This window comes from Alligator mississippiensis, chromosome 10, assembly GCF_030867095.1.
Source record: "Alligator mississippiensis isolate rAllMis1 chromosome 10, rAllMis1, whole genome shotgun sequence".
NCBI lineage: Eukaryota > Metazoa > Chordata > Crocodylia > Alligatoridae > Alligator > Alligator mississippiensis.
The window spans coordinates 59,689,014-59,706,593 of record NC_081833.1 but is presented as its reverse complement, the minus strand read 5'-3'; the positions used below and the strand labels follow the sequence as shown (position 1 = coordinate 59,706,593).

At 40.4% G+C, this 17,580-nt stretch overlaps 1 protein-coding gene across 3 annotated transcripts in view; it reads right to left on the bottom strand.

The window, feature by feature from the left end:
• The window catches only part of DPY19L3 (dpy-19 like C-mannosyltransferase 3), a 69,869-nt gene that overhangs the window by 21,127 nt on the left and 31,162 nt on the right, over positions 1-17,580 (bottom strand). For all 3 annotated transcript variants that reach the window (XM_019492936.2, XM_059713840.1, XM_006263264.4), the window contains exons 9-15: positions 14,502-14,633; positions 12,860-12,961; positions 9,716-9,789; positions 9,309-9,467; positions 6,376-6,498; positions 5,851-5,962; positions 5,139-5,195 (exon numbers count right to left, since the gene is read on the bottom strand). In XM_019492936.2, the coding sequence (XP_019348481.1) occupies positions 5,139-5,195; positions 5,851-5,962; positions 6,376-6,498; positions 9,309-9,467; positions 9,716-9,789; positions 12,860-12,961; positions 14,502-14,633 (759 nt within the window). The remainder of the gene's footprint in view (positions 1-5,138; positions 5,196-5,850; positions 5,963-6,375; positions 6,499-9,308; positions 9,468-9,715; positions 9,790-12,859; positions 12,962-14,501; positions 14,634-17,580) is intronic.

Here is a 17,580-nt window from a genome sequence, read left to right as displayed (position 1 = left end):
TAAGGCGGACTGTGCATACCTAGTAGCCAGATCCAAAGTTCCTAAAAGTTAACGTAGGCTACTGTTGACATGAGTAGGCTTTGTATCAGATTCAATGCATTTCAGTAATGTTTGAAGAAATTAGGTCTCAGTTGGTAAAGAAGCTATTGGCTTCAAAGGTCTCAGCTGGTAAAGAGAAGGGAGAAAATCTTAACTCAGATAATTTATCTGAAACAGTGTACAGAAAAAAATGCTAAAGTCTTGTCACCTACAGTGAGGATAGAAATAGATATATTGCATCCACCCATTGTACATGGGGAGATGCTATGCTTCCTAAAACTAGCACACAAAAGGAGAGGGAAAACAGCATCCCTAAATTTTATAATAAAGTAGTTTAAGTAGGAAAAATATACATGAGTGGGATATATTACCATATGTTTTTCTTAAATAACTTGACTACCTTTTATCTTAGAATTTTCTAATTTGTTTTTAAAATACATTAGTAAAACAAACAAGGAGAAATGTAACAAAGCTTCAGAATTTCTGTATTGCTGGCAGCTTCCTATCATGCAGGAGACTCCCTTCATTTTTTAACTTTTAATAATGAACTTCAAATTGAGTTTCTTTGAAGCTAATGATTTCAAGGTAAACAACATGTCTCCCACTGGGTATAACAGAAATTATTTCTGCATCAAAGTAGCTCCTGAATCTTTTTTGTTTCTACAAATCCAGATTAAAAGAATAGCCTGCCCAGTTGTCAGTGATCTATTAAATTAATTATTTTAAATCTCACTGCTATGACAAACTGATCATACTAATAGCCCATTTTGTTTATTCCATTATTTATCTTGGTGTTGCATAAACATGTCGTCTCATGTATTTACATATAAAAGCTTGCCTCTTGCTATTGACTGCTTCTGGAATATGGCTGAAGGTAACAAACATCTTGGACTATTTTAATAATTCTGTACATTTACTTTAAAAAATTGCATGAGATGAAGTACAGCAGTATAGAAGATGATGATCATTTCTGCTCTTAAAATGGATCATTACACAAGTTAACAATCTGTATCTTATCTGCAACTTAGCTATAAGTGGTTAAAATTAGAACAGATATATGCTTACATTTTCAGGAAATTACGCATGTAAATCATGCCTGATAATCTGAACACATGACTACTACAACAGCACATAAGCTTGTGAATCCAAGTGACCAGCTAAATGTGACTTTATTTCCATAAATGCACATGCAGTTTAGACAGGCAATCATTTTTGTACATGGAATCACTTAATTTTCTTAAAATTCAGACATAAATCTCATCGTTAATTGTGAGTTGGTTAACAGCCCATGTACCCAGTATTTATTCTTCAAGATACATTTTAGGGCTTGTCCTGGGCATGATGTTAAATTGCATTGTCCGCTGCCTTGTGTACACTTCTTGGTTGAAGAAAGGCTAAGAGACCTCACCCTGGCAGAAAAAGCGTTGAGGCTAAAGCGACGGGCAGTTAGCAGCTCTATTCAGGTTGCTCACCATTGCTGCAAGATGGTGGCAGGAATCTGAGAAAGGCATAAGGGCCCTGAGGCAGCTACCAAGATTTCCAAGCAGTCCTGTTCAGAGATGGCCTCCTTGCTTCGCGTGAGGGTGGCCCTAGAACAGGTGGGTGAAACAAGCCTCACTACTTACATCCTGGCTCAATTGATTTTATAAACAGGACTGCTTGCTGGAACATATGGATTTTGACCCCTGGATATGACTCTGATCTGGATTTGGATCTGAGGAAAATGGCTGTGTTGAGACATGAGCTTGCACGTTTCAGAACTGATTTTGCAGCTCTTTCGGAAACTCGGTTCTCAGATACAGGCTTCATAAAGGAGAAAACTACACCATTTACTGGCATGGCAAACCTGAAGGAGTAAGGAAAGAGCATGGTGTAGGTTTTGCTATCAGAAATGAATTTATGTCGTCGTGTGAAGCTCCAATTACAGTGTATCGTGGCACTCTGAATTAGACTACAGAAGGGATTCATCAGCCTCATCAGTGTCTATGCTCCAACTCTGCAGCTAGTGGTGAGGAGAAGAACAGTTTCTATCAACAGTGGGAAGAACTGATTGCCAGGATTCCATGGAAGGAACCCATTCTAGTGCTTGGAGACTTGGGATTTTGGATAGGCATGGCACTGGACATATGATTGACAATGGTCAGATAGTTCTTGAACTCTGTGCCAGTCAAGGCTCATCAATGACCAACACCTTCTTTGCTGGTAACAGCAGAAGAACATCGTGGAGACACCTGAAGTCAAGCACTGGCATCAGCTGGACATGGTACTAACAAGACATACACACTTGAAAGATATCCTGCATACACCATCCTTTCAAAGCACTGACTGTGATACAGACTACTTATTCCCTTGTCTGCTGCAAAGAGAAATTTCAAGCTACGAATATCCAACACGGTAAACCTGCCAGACAACCTCATATTGACTTGTGCCAAATCGATCATCTAGTCAGAAAACCGCTTTTCAATGAAAAATTAGCAAAGTCAGCTGGAATGGATGAAACTGCATTAGATGCATGGGAAGTCCTGAAGACAAGTATGTAAAATGTGGAAGTCAAGTTTTGGAAAGGGTACTAAAGGAAACAACAACTGGTTTGTAGACCATTCAGAGGTACTGCTGCCACTCAGAGAGAAAAAGAACTACCCTAACTGCCTACAAGTATACTCCTAATACTGATTCACACAACTAAGAAAAGCTTGTAAGGCTGTTCAAACAGCTTCCAGTAGGTCAAGAATTCTGGCTGGGTCTCTGCAACAGCATCCAACAAGCAGCTGATGCAAGTGACAGCAGATAGTTGTATGAGGACATTAGAAAGGCAATTGGGCTGACAAAATACAAGACAGCTCCACTGAAAGACCTAGATGGCAATATCATAACTGATAAGGGGAAGCAACCGGAGAGGTGGACTGAGCACTATGGAATGATATACTCAAGGGAGCCTGCAGTAGACCAACATGTTCTAGATGAATTTCCTGGGTTTGAAGTTATGACTTTGCTGGATGCCAAACCTACACTAAGGAAACTTGAACAATGCATCAAAAAAAAATCTAATAACAAACCTTCAGCGTATCCCACTGTATGTCGTTTTCACAGATTTAACAAAAAAAGTCTTTGTCACCATCAGTCAGGGCTTTATACTGTTCTGAAGAACCTTTGTTGTCAACCTATACCGCTAAACCTTGTGAAATCCTTACACAATGGCATGAAGGCAACTATAATTTATGAAAACCTAGAGTCTGACTCGTTCAACATCTACAATGGAGTGAAGCAGGACTGTGTACTGGCTCCCACATTGTTTAACATTTACTTCTCATTCCTGCTTCAACACACATTCTGTGATGTTCAAGAGAGTTTCTATCTCAGCAGTAGACATGATGGAGGACTGTTTAACACTGCAGGGATCAGAGCTAAGATGAAGGTGAAGGAGATCATAAGGGACCTGTTGTTTGCAGATGATAGAGCCCTTGTGGCTCAGTGTTCACACTGAATGAGTCAGACTCTTGGTTTGCATACATTACAGTTGCCTTCATGCGATCATGTAAGGATTTCACAAAGTTCAGCAGTATAGGTGAACAACCAAGGTTCTTCAGAATTGTATAAAACCCTGACTGACTAACTGTGTCAAAGGCTTTTGTTAAATCTATAAAAGCCATGTGCAGTGGGATACGCTTCTCTCTGCACTTTTCCTGCAGCTGTTTTACAGAGAAGACGGTATTTATAGTGGACTTGTCCAAGCAGAAGCCACATTGGCTCTCTGGCTAGATTCTCTCAGCTAACGTTTGAAGTCTAGGTAAAAGAATATAGCTTAAGATTTTTCCCACAATGTTGAGAAGAGATATACTTCTGTGGTTATTATAGTCAGTTCTGTCTCCTTTGCTTTTACGCTGAAGTTTTGTTATTAGATTTTTGTGATGCATTGTTCAAGTTCCTTTAGTGTAGGTTTGGCATCCAGCAAAGTCATAACTTCAAACCCAGGCAATTCATCTCAAACACGCTCTACTGCAGGCTCCCTTGAGTTGGACGAGCATCTCATTACCAAGTTCTCTGACTCATGCAATATCTACGGGCTAGCAATAAGCTTGAAGAAGACAGTTATCATTCACTAAGGCTCTTCAGAAACAGTTCCAGATATCACCCTAGATGGTACTCGTCTGGATGCTGTTGACCAAATTTGTTACCTTGGCTCTACCATTACCAGCCAAGCAGCCAGAAACTTTGGTCTTTTGCAAGACAGAGCCTGAAAAAATAACAAACTGTTAACTAAAGTGAAAATCCATATTTATGAGACGTGCATTTATACACTCTTCTATTTGGCTCAGAAACGCGGATGACAGTATGCCAAACGTATCAAAAGACTCAACGGTTTTCGTATCAGATGCCCAGGTAAAATTCCTCAAATAAGATGGCAAGACAGTGTGACAAATGTGGAAGTGTTAAATTGTGCTGGTATGCCATTCATGGGAACACTGATTAGTAAGAAGAGACTCAGGTGGCTTGGTCATGTAAGTGAGTGCTGGATCACAGGATTGCAAAGAATGTGCTATACTCTGAAGTTCACAAAGGGTCTAAGCTACAGAGGCAGATTGCTGCATAGATTTCAGGATGCTTGCAAAGATGACTTAACATCCTTTGAAATCTCTGTGGATGACTGGGAAAGGAGTGCAGAATGACACTCTGGGTTGGCAGAGTCAGCTTGCAGATGGAGTAAGGTGCTGCAAGGGGGACTGGACCAAGTTTTGTGATGACGGGTGTCAGAGGAGGAAAAAATCTGCTGTATCTGCTGAATCAGATTCAGAGCATTGCTAGTGCATGGGTGTGCCCTACCTGTGGGCAGGACTGTCACTAGCACATGGGACTCAGCAGCCATCAAAGAACTCGTCGGCATATACCCCATGCTCTGTAAAGAACAACAGTGCCAACTGAATTGGCATTTTAGGGCAGTAGTAAAATAAAAATCTGGTATGCAAATCCTGTTTAGAAATAAGGATGAGTTTTTATACCAAATACCTCACCTTCAAACTTGTTTCATATACAATTACTAATTATTAAAATTAAAAAAGGTAAAATCCTATTGTCAATTAAGAAATTAAGAAAATTCTTACCTTATGGGAAAGGTACAGCAATGTTGCTATTGGTACCAAATATTTAATCACACATATCTAAAAGGGAATTCCAAAATAAACAACAATTAGTTCTTGTGGCACAACTTAATTTTAATCAAAATGAACATTTATTTTTCCGTTATCGCTCTTCCACTTATCATGTAGTGAGATACGCAAAGGAATCAACATCTGTCTGTGGAGACTGCATTTCATCTTAATTTTGTTTGAGCCAAGACAATAACTTCTAAAAAAGCATGGTAAACGGAATGAATATAAACCACTACAATTTTAATTTATATCTGGCCATTTAAAATTAGCTCCTGTGAAGTTCAAAAATATTCTAGCATATTATAATAAACAAACAGTACGTTTTTGCTCAAACTACTAATAAAACGTAAAGGTTTAGTCAAGTTGTGACCACTTTTTTCATAGCTGTTTGTATATTGCCACCTAGTGCACTCAAATGGAATTGTTTAAATTATTAAACTCCAGATTAGTTTAACCGTAACTTTTTAAATCAGGCTTATAAACTTGTAAATTCTTTAGAAGTATATACTAGTGCATTTTAAATGTTTCTTAACTGTGTACGTTGTACATGTGAGGCATAAAAACACAATTTGTTTCATGACGGTCTTTATAAATCTGAATCTTCATTGATATAGCTGTGGGAAAAATAGTTTTAAATAACGTAATTTTTAAAAGCAGTTCTAACCCTCTGTGGTGTGTTCAGATGAACAGATTTCAGGATAAATCCCCAAACTTCAGTACTGCACAAACCAAAAGATGCAAATACACACATATGAGATGTCCAAAGATATTTCATTCTGTAAGAGGACAGACAGATTGTTATTGATCATCTGGAACCATGTGGAACAATATTATTCTATAACGATGCAAAGTATTTTGGTTGCAAAACTTCAAGAAAATTTAAAAAAAGACTTTGCTCCCTGAATGGCAGCCAAGCAGAAGTGATGGACTAAAAGATCAACCTTGGCACCTTGCTATGAAAGGCTGAGATGGAAGCTGTTAAGTCTTCCATTCAGGTTATGATTGGTTTGTTTTTTTGTGGCATGACTGTTCTGGGAAAGGCCATACTGTTCAGGAATAAATGCAGGGCAATACAGGGAGAGAGATGAAGGACATACCAGGCTGCATGGGGTTGTGGCTATTACATTTGTAATATATATAAAATAATCAACAGCTGGCAAAGATAATAATGGAATTAAAAAAGAAATACCTCATTGTGCTTAAAGCCAGGCATCCAAACAGAACTGTGTGAATTAAATTGTAGGCAGCTCCAGGCTTGAGAGCTATTGTGCATTTTTCCATTTTATCAATAGGCTGGACATTAGCTGAGCCACTAAATTAAACAAACAAACAAAAATGCTAAGTGCAGTAATATGTTATTTTAAAGTAGTACATTTGCATACATTTTTAAAAATTATTTTAACTTATTGATAGCAGAGATGCATTACTCTCACTGTCAGGCAAAATGATTTTTTTTTTAATTTTTGCAATTGTTTTAATATCCCACTTGCAAGTAAAATGATGATTCATAAAGTCCGATAATAAGGTGGTGTCAGTTTTTATATTTTCATCTCTGATATGCAGGGTTTGGTAACAGATTCAAATTAATTTAAGAAAAAAAGTTTTTGTATATATTTATCACATTATAATACAATTGTTAAAAAAATATTTCCATAAACAGAGATTTTTTTTCATTTTGCTCAGTTGTACATATAGGGTAAAATCATGGTCCTGTCATAATCGAGTGTGACAGTGCAATAAAGGAGTAGACTGCAGGTTCTTCAATCTGCACCCAGTAAGATTTATAGATTAGAAAAGGAAGAATCAAACAGTAAGATAGTATAAACCAACCTCCAAAAAACACCAGCCAAAAGACTTCCTGAATAAATTATTTTCTTGAATGAGAAAAGAAGATCCAATTGTGCTTTAAAATTGGCATTGATGAAGAATTCACAATCCTTGATGAAGAGTCTTCTGCTAGACTGAAGAGCCCATTGTCAAAGTTTTATTCTCTATATAGGTACCTACATACCGTGGTTAGGCTAGCTCTCGATCTTTGTCTTGTCTTTTTAGTCATGCTTTTATTAAAATACTAGATTGAGCAACTTGAGTCTCATTATGATAGAATCATAGGAAAGTAGGATTGGAAGTCCAATCCCTTGCTCAAGGCAGGAAAATCCCTGTCTAACCCATTGCAGACAAAAGTGTTTTACTTGCTCTTAAATTCTAAGGACAGAGATGCCATAACTTCTCTAGGAAGGCTGCTCCAATGCTTAACCACCTTCCTAGAGAGAAGGTTCTTAATATTCAACTTAAAACTTTCCTTGCTGAAATTTAAAACTGACCGCAATATTCCAGGTAAAGCCTCACCAGTGCTGAATGAAACAGAAACTAGAATGATACAGCAGATGGTGGGACCCAAATTAGATGACGTACACCAGGTATGGGCCCCCAACCCAGGTTGGATCTGGCCTGTGGGGCTCCTTACGGCAGGTTTTAGTGGCCCTGACCACCACTCACCCCATCACAAATTTCTGGTCTCTTCAGGAGCTCTGCAACTGGGTGATATGGCTCCACAGGGTGGACCTGGCCTGTGAGCTGCATATTTAACATATTTAACTTACATAATTATATTACATTAAAAGTATTACTTTTATCAAATTTGTAATTGCAGAGAAAAAAGTCTGACTGGATTCATTTTCCAAGCACCCAAGCCAATTGGCATTAATTATATTTTTCTCCTTCAAATCTTTATTAAATAAACTCTTGCATGAGTCCTGCCATTATTTTGCCCAGAATCAATGTCCAATTGACAGACTTAAAATTATCTGATTGTCCACTTTGACCTTGTAAAATATTGGTATACAATTAGCTTTCTTCTAGAAATTCTGTATTGGCTCAGGTATATAGATTTGGAAATGTTCTTATTCTGCTAGAATGGCAGAAAGGGTTCACTGCCATAGGAGAACTACTGAAACACTGTCCAAAAACATCATCCCACCCACATACGGTACGTGGAGACCCTTCACAAAGCAGGCTAAGTCATCTCTTTGCTGCCTGGGGACTTATTCATGCTGGTGAATAGGGGTGTGTGGAGTGGGCAGTATTTGATTTGGATTTGGCCTGATTCAGGGGACAGTGATTCAATTAGCTGATTCGGATCACTGTCTCGATTCGATTCAGCCAAATATAAATCTGAAGATTTGATTCTGATTCCGAGAATCAGCGATTCAGCCATAGGCACAGCTTTATATATTTTTTCGACACTTTGAGGTACCAGGTGCGGCTCATGAACGCTGAGATGGTGGGGCGGATGGAGCGTCCCACCGGAGTGTGAGGGACCCCCCATATGCTTGGTGGCGTCCACTTCTGAGCGTGCGGAGGGACCCCAGGTACCCCCCCAGACCCAGGAGGCATCAGTTGCCAAGCCAGCGGGCAGGGGAAGTCCCTCGCACACTTCGCGGTGTACTGGAAGTACTTCTGGTCCACTTCCGGCTTTGCCGCGAAGTGTGCAGGGGACCCCCCCCCCACGCTCCTGTGGGATGCTCCATCTGCCCCACCATCTCAGCCTTCACGAGCTATGCCTGGTACCTCGAGCTATGTAGAAAAAACATAAAAAGCTGTTTATATGGCCGAATCGTTGAATCTGTCCAAACTGATTCAGGAGCTTCCGATTCAATTTGGAGAGATTAATGGGTCTCCTGATTTGATTTGGATTTGGAGATTCAGCCACTGAATCAGGCCAGATCTCCTCCGAATCAAATCAGTGACTGAAGCTTCGCACAGCACTACTGGTAGACTCCTAAATTGTCAACACTTGGGAATTTTTGGACTGCTTTACACTGGAGAACTAAAATTAAAAGATACTGACACTAGTTAAATACTTTTGACATGAGTGCAAAATAGTTTACGGGTTTATGAAAGAATACTTGTAGGTTTAGTTTTCCTATATGCTTTATATTCTGCACTTCATACACATTTATAACAATGGAATGACTTGATCTAGTTGTACAACACACTTCCTTGCTGTCTGTCCAGGAACGGTGGTAAAAGGTACTGTGTGCTGCTGCAGTCAGCTATGCCGGTTCGTTAACCTACTGAAAAAAATTCAGGAGAAACTGGAAATCTTGAAATATACTGTACCTGAGATTTTGAAAAGCAACAACAGCAGCTGTTATCATAATAGGGAAGAGGACAAATATGTAGGCATAAAAAAGAAATGTATCTGAGAGTCTTGAGAAAGTATTTAATGGCAGCAAACCAAAAGCTTCTTCACAGAGGTACAGGTTAGCATCAAAATCTCTAAAGAAAAAAGAGTAACAACCATCAGATTATAGATTTTAAATTGGTGGCTGCCTAGAAGACTCGGACTCTTTTTTTTCACTCCAGTATAAAACAATATATTTTCTTCTAATAACAATAACATTGCATATCATGAGTTCTACCTCCTATTTGCCAGCTAAGATTTCAAATGAATGTTAATCTGTCAGCCTCATTTTGACAATAAACTGATACAATGAAGGAAAATTCAAACTTTTAACAAAACGTACCTTGTTGATCCAAATCCAAATTTTGCTTTCAAAAATTTAAATATATGTTCATCTGACTCAAGATTAAGAATTTTCTATGGAGAAGAAAAATAGTTAAAAGTTCTACTAGTACTTATAATACAATATCTTTCCAGATATAAAAAACAACATTCTTAAAAAAAAAAAAAAATCTTAAAGAATTGTAAGATGTTTCACAAGTTTAATTAGTTGTGGTCCTAAAGTATAATTTTACTAGATAAGGTACTATGCAATAAAAATGGCATGGTGCAATGTGTATCTTTGAATATTTCTTTGTCAGCTTACAAGTAAAAAAACCCTTTTATCTAAGAGCAGATCCATCAAGCAGCCTGTGATCTGAGTGTCACCCCAATTCTTTTTTTTAATTCATCATCGTTACTGTCATGACCCAAAGGTCTGATTTTGTGTGTGCTTTGGTACTAGAATTATCCCCGTGGGATTACAGCTTCATTGCACGGAGGAGTTTTGCTGCACAGAGAACCCGTGTGCAGGGGAGAGAGTTCCCGTCACTTTGCAGCTGTCTTTGCAGGGTGCATTTTCTTTGCAGCACAGAAATGCACGGTGCAAAGAGTTCCCGCTCTTCGAATGCAAATTTGTTCCCCGCTATTGGCTAGTTCTAAATTATTCCCACGTGGTGGCTAGCGATTGGCCTGCTAGCCGTATAAGAGGCTTGAGTGGTTTCCGCCCAAGCCGAAGAGGACTCCACATCCATCTCGTGGGGACTCTGGGTACACGGCAGGGTAACAGAAACCCTGTGTGAGACTCAGAGGAGTTTGGCGGCCTGATCCACCGCCCACCTCTTCCCGTCTTCGTGTGGTAACCTTTTATAAGACGTATCTACGAGTTTTGAGGCGCGCTTGTCCTGGACATCCGGAGTTCTGTTTACGTGGAGCCTAGCAAACTCCACGTGATTGTTCGTGTTCTTTTGTTTGTAACCGCAACTCAAGCAAGTTTTCAGCCTGCACCGCGACCATCTCGGTGTAAGTAAACAATCTTAAAATCTACCGTTAAGCGTTTGTGCCTAATTCTAGCTCGGCGCCCGCCCTCTCCGACCCGGCGTGCCCGGGCTGCCCGTCACAGCCTGCGTGCAGCGCAACAAGGGCCGCGGGTTCGCACCCGGCCCGCACAGTTACTAATAAACTATACATATAAATATATACAAATCATTACTAATAAACTAGACATCTTCAGCTATATATATGTAATATCAATGATTTTCAATAATATCCTTCTATGTTCTGTGGAATACGCCAGACACTTGTACATGCGACAGGGGTTTAGTCCCCTAAACTGAAATGATGGGTTTTTAACTGTGAGAATTAATAACCCACCGTTTCACTTTAGGGGCTTCTGTTAATGTTACAGTGAGGGGCCTGATCCTTTTTCTTTTTTCGTGGAAACTGACTGTGTTTCTCGTGGCTAGGCGGCAAGCTGCCAGTGAGCCAAATGACCCCTCAGCTGCGTTGGGGCCCAGTCCTTTCCCCCACAGTGGCAGCACCCCCCGTGGTCACCTGGGTGGGCTGCTAGCAGGCTGGATACTGCCCCAGCTCAGGCTTGGGGAAGAGCTGGCTCTGAGCTAGGGCAGCACCCGCTCACTAGCTGCCTGCCCAGGCTGCCCTAGGGAGTGATGCCACTAAAAAACAACTGGGGCCCCCCCCGCAGCTCACTCCCTGGCCATGAGAGAGGTGGGTAGGCTTCACAAAAACAAAAGGATCGGGCCCCACTCCCACCCCTGTGGAGCCTGTCTGTGCAAGCTGCTGCCAGGCCATGCAGACTCTAAGCTGCGGGGGCCCCCAGTCCTTCCCTCTGCAGTGGTGCTGCCCCATGCCCCCTGGGGGCTGCCTGGGTGAGGTGCTAGCGAGCCTGGGCCTGCCCCACTTTGGAAGCAGCACCTGCTGGATCTAACTCTTCCCTGAGCCCGCCCGTGAAGCAGTATCTGAAGGGTTTCCAATGGGCAGGCTCAGGAAAGAGTTGGATCCGGCAGGTGCTGTCTCTGAGCTGAGTCAGCCCTGGGCTTCCTTGCACCCTGCGTAGGTAGGCAGCCCTGCGGGGCACTGCCACTGTGAAGGAAAGGACCGGGGGTCCTCCTCAGCTTGGGGCCTGTGTGGCCCGGTGGCAGTGTGGGCAGGCTCCACTGGAAAAAAAGCAGCAAGGGACCTGATCCTTTTTTTTTTTTTGGCGGAGCCTGTCCACCTCTCCCGCAGCTGGGGGGCAAGCTGCCGGCAGGCTTTGAGCTGTGGGGGCCCCCAGTTCTTCTCTCCATAGCAGCAGCACCCTCTGGGGCCACCCAGGTGGGTAGTTAGTGGTTGGATGCTGCCCCAGCTCGGAGGCAGCACCCAGCCCAATCCAACTCTACCCTGAGCCTGAGCTGGGGCAGCATCCAGCCTGCTAGCAGCCTGCCCAGGTGGCCCCAGGGGGTGCTGCCACTGCAGAGGGAAGGACCTGGGACCCCCACAGCTCTGAGGCTGCTCAGCCCATCAGCAGCTTGCCCCACCCCCCACCCCTGGCTGCAGGAGACGTGGGCAGGCTCCATGAGGCAAAAAAAAAAAAAAAAAGGATCAGGCCCCTTGCCATTTCTGCCTTCAGCAGCGGAGGTGGGGAGGGAGGGAAACCGAGCTGTCAAAAGGCTGCAATGTTACAAATTGCTACCTTACAAACTAAATTACATGCAGATGTGGTTTAGTTTGCAATGTAACAAACTCATTTAAATCATAAAAAAACCCTGCATGTGTACACCTTGATGCAATTAAACCACAAAAATGGGCATATTTTGTCAGGTGTACAAGTGTCATTGCCTTTAAACCCACTGTCTGCTAAATTCTGATCTACTGTACATGAGGTCAGTTGGTGATATGTAAGGAGGAACATAATCCAGGTTATGTTCTTTCAGTTCTGCTGGCTCTACAGTATTAAGAAAAGCAGAAAAAATATCCCAATATTTTGGTCCAATAAAAGATACCACTTGCAAGAATTCTTAACTTCTTTCATTTTCCAGACCATTACGACAACATCACCTGAACACTACTGTAATAAACTAATACACATAGCATAACTAATACACATAGCATATTTTACTATACATTACATTAATACAAAACATTAAATTAAAATAAATAATTTATTTACCTTAATAAAGTTATTTACAAGAAGTGTCAAACATAATACCAAGAGTACATGGAGGAAAAGCTTCCCAAGCCTATTTAACAAGCCTCCAGTTTTTAGGTTTCTCTAGACATTAAAAAAAAAATAAATTAGTACTTCATTACTTAAAACAAAAGGATCTGCATATATTTGAAACAAGAGTAAAGCAGACTCCTTAAAACGTATTTGTTTCTTAAATGTAATGCTATAACTGCATTAACCTAATGCAAGCAATTAAAGTTCAGCTTTATGTCCAAAACAGTACAAATTTCTTTATAGCAGGGTTGTCCAACTTCTAAGCTCGGTGGGGACCACACCAGCAGAGTCCACATACCATGCAGGCTATACCAGGCAAGGCATGGACCACCTGGCTGCATGCTGCAAGTCCACTCCCCCCAGCCCCCTCCACAGCTGACCTGCACTGCAAGCCCATGCAAACACCCCCCCCAGCCACTACTGCACTGTTTGCTCCCCTACAACTGCACTGGGCAGCACCCCTTCTTCCCCCACCCCCCAAATGCTGCACCAGTTGGGAGGCAGGAAACAAGCCAGAGGAGGGAGAGGGAACCCATAGGCTCCAGCTGTTGTTGCAGCCAGAGAAATGGGGAAAACAGCAGCCAGGCAGGGTCCGAGTGTTGCAACTTAACTTGGGGTCCTCATGCAGTCCACAAACTGCCAGCTGAACAGCTACTATATATGATAAAAGGTGCACTCCAAAGTAGTCTCATTGTACTTATGTAGTCACCAGACCCTGGTGGAAAGCTATAGTAGCAATCTGCAATTCTGACCTCAGAGATAACATGTACTCTTTAGGGCACTGCTAGGAGAGCAGCGTTTTGTTAATGTGCCATTGAGGAGGCTAAGATCTACCCGTACGTGAATCCACCAGGTCACTTCTCATTGATTTCCCAGTTTAAAAATCCAATTTTAAGAACGGTCCCACTTCTGTTCACAATCAAACCTGGGATGGGTTCAGCCATAGCTTAATTAGAAAAACATAGTACTGATATCACAGTGCCATGCAAGGCCAAAAATGTTTTTCATGTCATGGACTCAAATCAGTGACTCATCTCATCTGGCTTCACCAATAGTTACTAATATCAGATGTTTCACGGGAAAGTAAAAAAGTACTTATAAAACAGTAACCAAATGCAGAAATGGAGGAAAACAATCCTGACCCTTGAAGCAAATCAGCGAATGCCCATAATATTGTTTCACATAAGCTTGCTTCTGTGAAAGTTTCTGCTGGAGAGAATAGTTAGGTCCAAGCAAGGCCCAAGCAAAGTAACTGCACGCACGCACGCACGCACAAAAATTCTCTTGTGGGATCAGGACATTAACTTTACACAGCTATACACATGAACAATGGCTGTAGTGTTTGAACATTCTTGATCTATCCAAAGAGTTATGTTATAAATAGTCAACTAACAGTTAATTTACTGTCACTGATTTATTGGAACCGATGATTTTGTCTTTACTCCAACAGAAATTTTTTCAACATTGTAGTCTGCTGAGGCTACCAAAGGAGACTCCATAGAAAACTAAGACTGCTTTTAAATAATTTTTCATACTGTTTGTTCACTATTTATGAAAACAAAACAAACAAAAACAGTTTTGGATCACATACCTGAATTGTTCTTGCTAGCAAGACAGAAACATTAAAACTTATCGCTAATGATCCAAGAATCATGGAATTAAAGAACTGTAGAATACAGACCAGTAGTAAGCCAGTTACTTGTATAATATAGAGCATCATAACCTGCAACGAGATGTTATGTTTGCCAGAATTTCAAAAAATATTTAATATTTATTTGATTAAAGCAAAGATCTTCTATCAATTACTTTTAAAACTTTTACACTATGGCATCTACCACTAAAAACTAAAACACTCACTGACAGAACCCTATTTTGTAGAATATTTGTATGTATGAGAATTAACATAATTAATTGTATTTTATGCTTTTGCTATGAATGTTTGGTGCCACAATGAACACCAGCAGAGCTAGGAAAAATTGACTACATAGCATCTTAGGGAAGTTTTAAAAAAAAGTCTAAGTTCTTCCACAACCTATGTGAAGTATCTTTCTGTCCCAAAACTTGCAATTACAAATATTTATTTTGCTAATTTCAAGCTAACATTTTAGTTGCTTTGCATAAAATGGTCCTGACATTTTATCAAAATTACAGTAGGCAATTCTCGTGGATGCTCAAATGGATATTCATGTTAGAAAACAAGTTACAGCAAAAGCTTTGTTATCCAGCACCCATGGGGAATGGGAGGCACCGGATAACCAAATATGCTGGTTACCTGAGAGGCCTGAACAGGTGTATTTGCCTGTTTGGGCTGCCGCCCCTCCCATCGCGTCAGTGTGCCAGGGAACAGGGAGTGGGGCCCCGGGCATACTGGGGACACAGGCTGCTATGCCCCAGGCCATGGGGGCTTGGTGAAACTGGAAGTGCCACAGTGGGCACTTCCAGTTTCGCTTTTGCCACATTGACTGGCATGCTGGTTAATAGAGGATGCTGGTTTCTAAGGTGCTGGTTAACACGACTTTTGCTGTATTTTGCTAATGCAAGTTGCTATATGCAGCGTTTAAAAATTAATATTTTTACACTGTATATAGTAAAAACAGAGCATAGTCTGATTACCACACTGGCCCAAAACACTAATCACCCTGGGACAACACTCTATGCAAAGTTCATTTTAAATGAGTTTGTATTTAGGATAAAATGACTGCTGAGCTGTAGTAGCTTCTGAGGTATATCTATTGCTACCCTGAGTTTATCTGCAGATGTAAATAAGAATGTGAATTAGCCTTGAATTCAAGAGTTCTAAGAGAGAAGGTTTTTCTTTTTCATCCACATGATGATGTTTAGCATAAATTAACAATATTTCTTTAACATTTAGGCCATCACCCTCTTAACTTTGAAACTGACAGCAGATGATTATTCTTCGTGCACTGGAATACTATACAGTATAGTATGCTATAAAATGTATACTATTTTAAGTATACAATAATCATACTCAAAAACAGTCTCTGGTAGGGATCATTTTACTGTCAACTTTGCAGTGCTTAGAAGGTGTATTGAGACTATCTCAATAGAACTAGAGACTTTTGACAATGAATAAAGGGAAAATATTTTATTTTATTAAAAGATGTTTTGTTCTATTTTGTAGTTAAACAATCCTTCAACTAACAAATTCCAGTTTTTGCTCCTTACAACAACTGTTTTTTTTTTTAGTTCAGCAACCCAGTGATGGCTGCTGTTGTATGGTAAACTCAAATGTCTCAAGAGTATAACTTGTCTTGCTTGTTGCTGCAACAGCAATCTGGTCCATTCTGTTCCTCCTTTTCATGTATGGTGCAGTGTCTATATCTGTCTTTCAAACAAGGATGTAAGGTTGTCAAGACAACATTTATACATTCTTATGACTTTACCTAGCAAAACTGTTATCACGTCTACACAGTTTATGTGACGGATTCATCACTATGACAGGTGCTTGTGGAAATCAATACCGCAGAGATTTCCTCTTTAAGACTTTTTTATTGTCAATTTTTTGGGCTCTGGGTGCCGCTACAGCCTATGGGCCACCTAATTATTTATGATGCTGTAAACTATTTGTGGCAGGAGAGTGCCTTCCTATGCATTTATGCACCACCTGGCACTACAGGGACCTGATCCTTATTAGGATCTGCAGAAACTCATACTATAAATATAAATAAAACAAACAAAAAAATCCCACTCAAATACCTTTGATCCAGTTCTGCCTCCAAGTCACTTAAGGAGGAGTGCATGGGTGCAACTCGGGTAAGAAATGTGTCCATTTTATGGTTTCTAAAAGATTCTGTTGATACCATTTAAAGCATGACAAAAATGGGGCACTATAAAACTGCAAAACCAGAAAGTAATGGCAATATAAAACAGACTGTTCTGTCATTTAGGATGTATAAAGAGAGAACTTTCAAAAGTAGATTCCTAAAGGCTTATAAGTTTTAATTTGGAAATGTAATCATGTTCCTATTTTCAAAAATACTATGCAACCAGCAGCTCCCACTAGTGTAAAATCTTGCGCATGTGTGTGTACACACATGGAAACAAATATGCAACAATTAAGTAAAAAAAACATGTCCCTGAGTCTCTTCAGCTAACACCATGATAATATATGACTAAATCATTCATACCTGTTAGTTATGAATATTAAGTTTCAAATGGCTTGTATTGAAATGGCACTCCATTAATATCTTTTCAAAATAGCTATAATTTCAAACCTACATTTTTATATTAACAACTTCTTTCAAAGATTTTAAAATGTTGATCAAGTTATTTCCCTATATTAAGTGGGAAACCAGGGATTAATTTAATTACTTGTACAGGAATCTAACAGCATAGTGCATTTCTTAGTCTCTGTGGATTGTTACTTAAGAGTCACTACTGGTATACTATTATGCTGGGAATTAAATTGGAGAGCGAACAACATTTGTCTGACTAAGACTGTCTTAATAGTTTATCTTGAATCCATGTGAAAAAGCACTGTTGCTACATGTGATAATTATTAATGCTTATAAATCAGATGACTGACATCTGAACTATGAATTTATTGGAAGGGCAGGGTGTTAATGCAATATTTACATATTACATGGTAGGGGGGAGCTGCAGGGACTGAGGGGGGCAGAGGCTATGGGTAGCAGGCTGTTGAGGGCAGA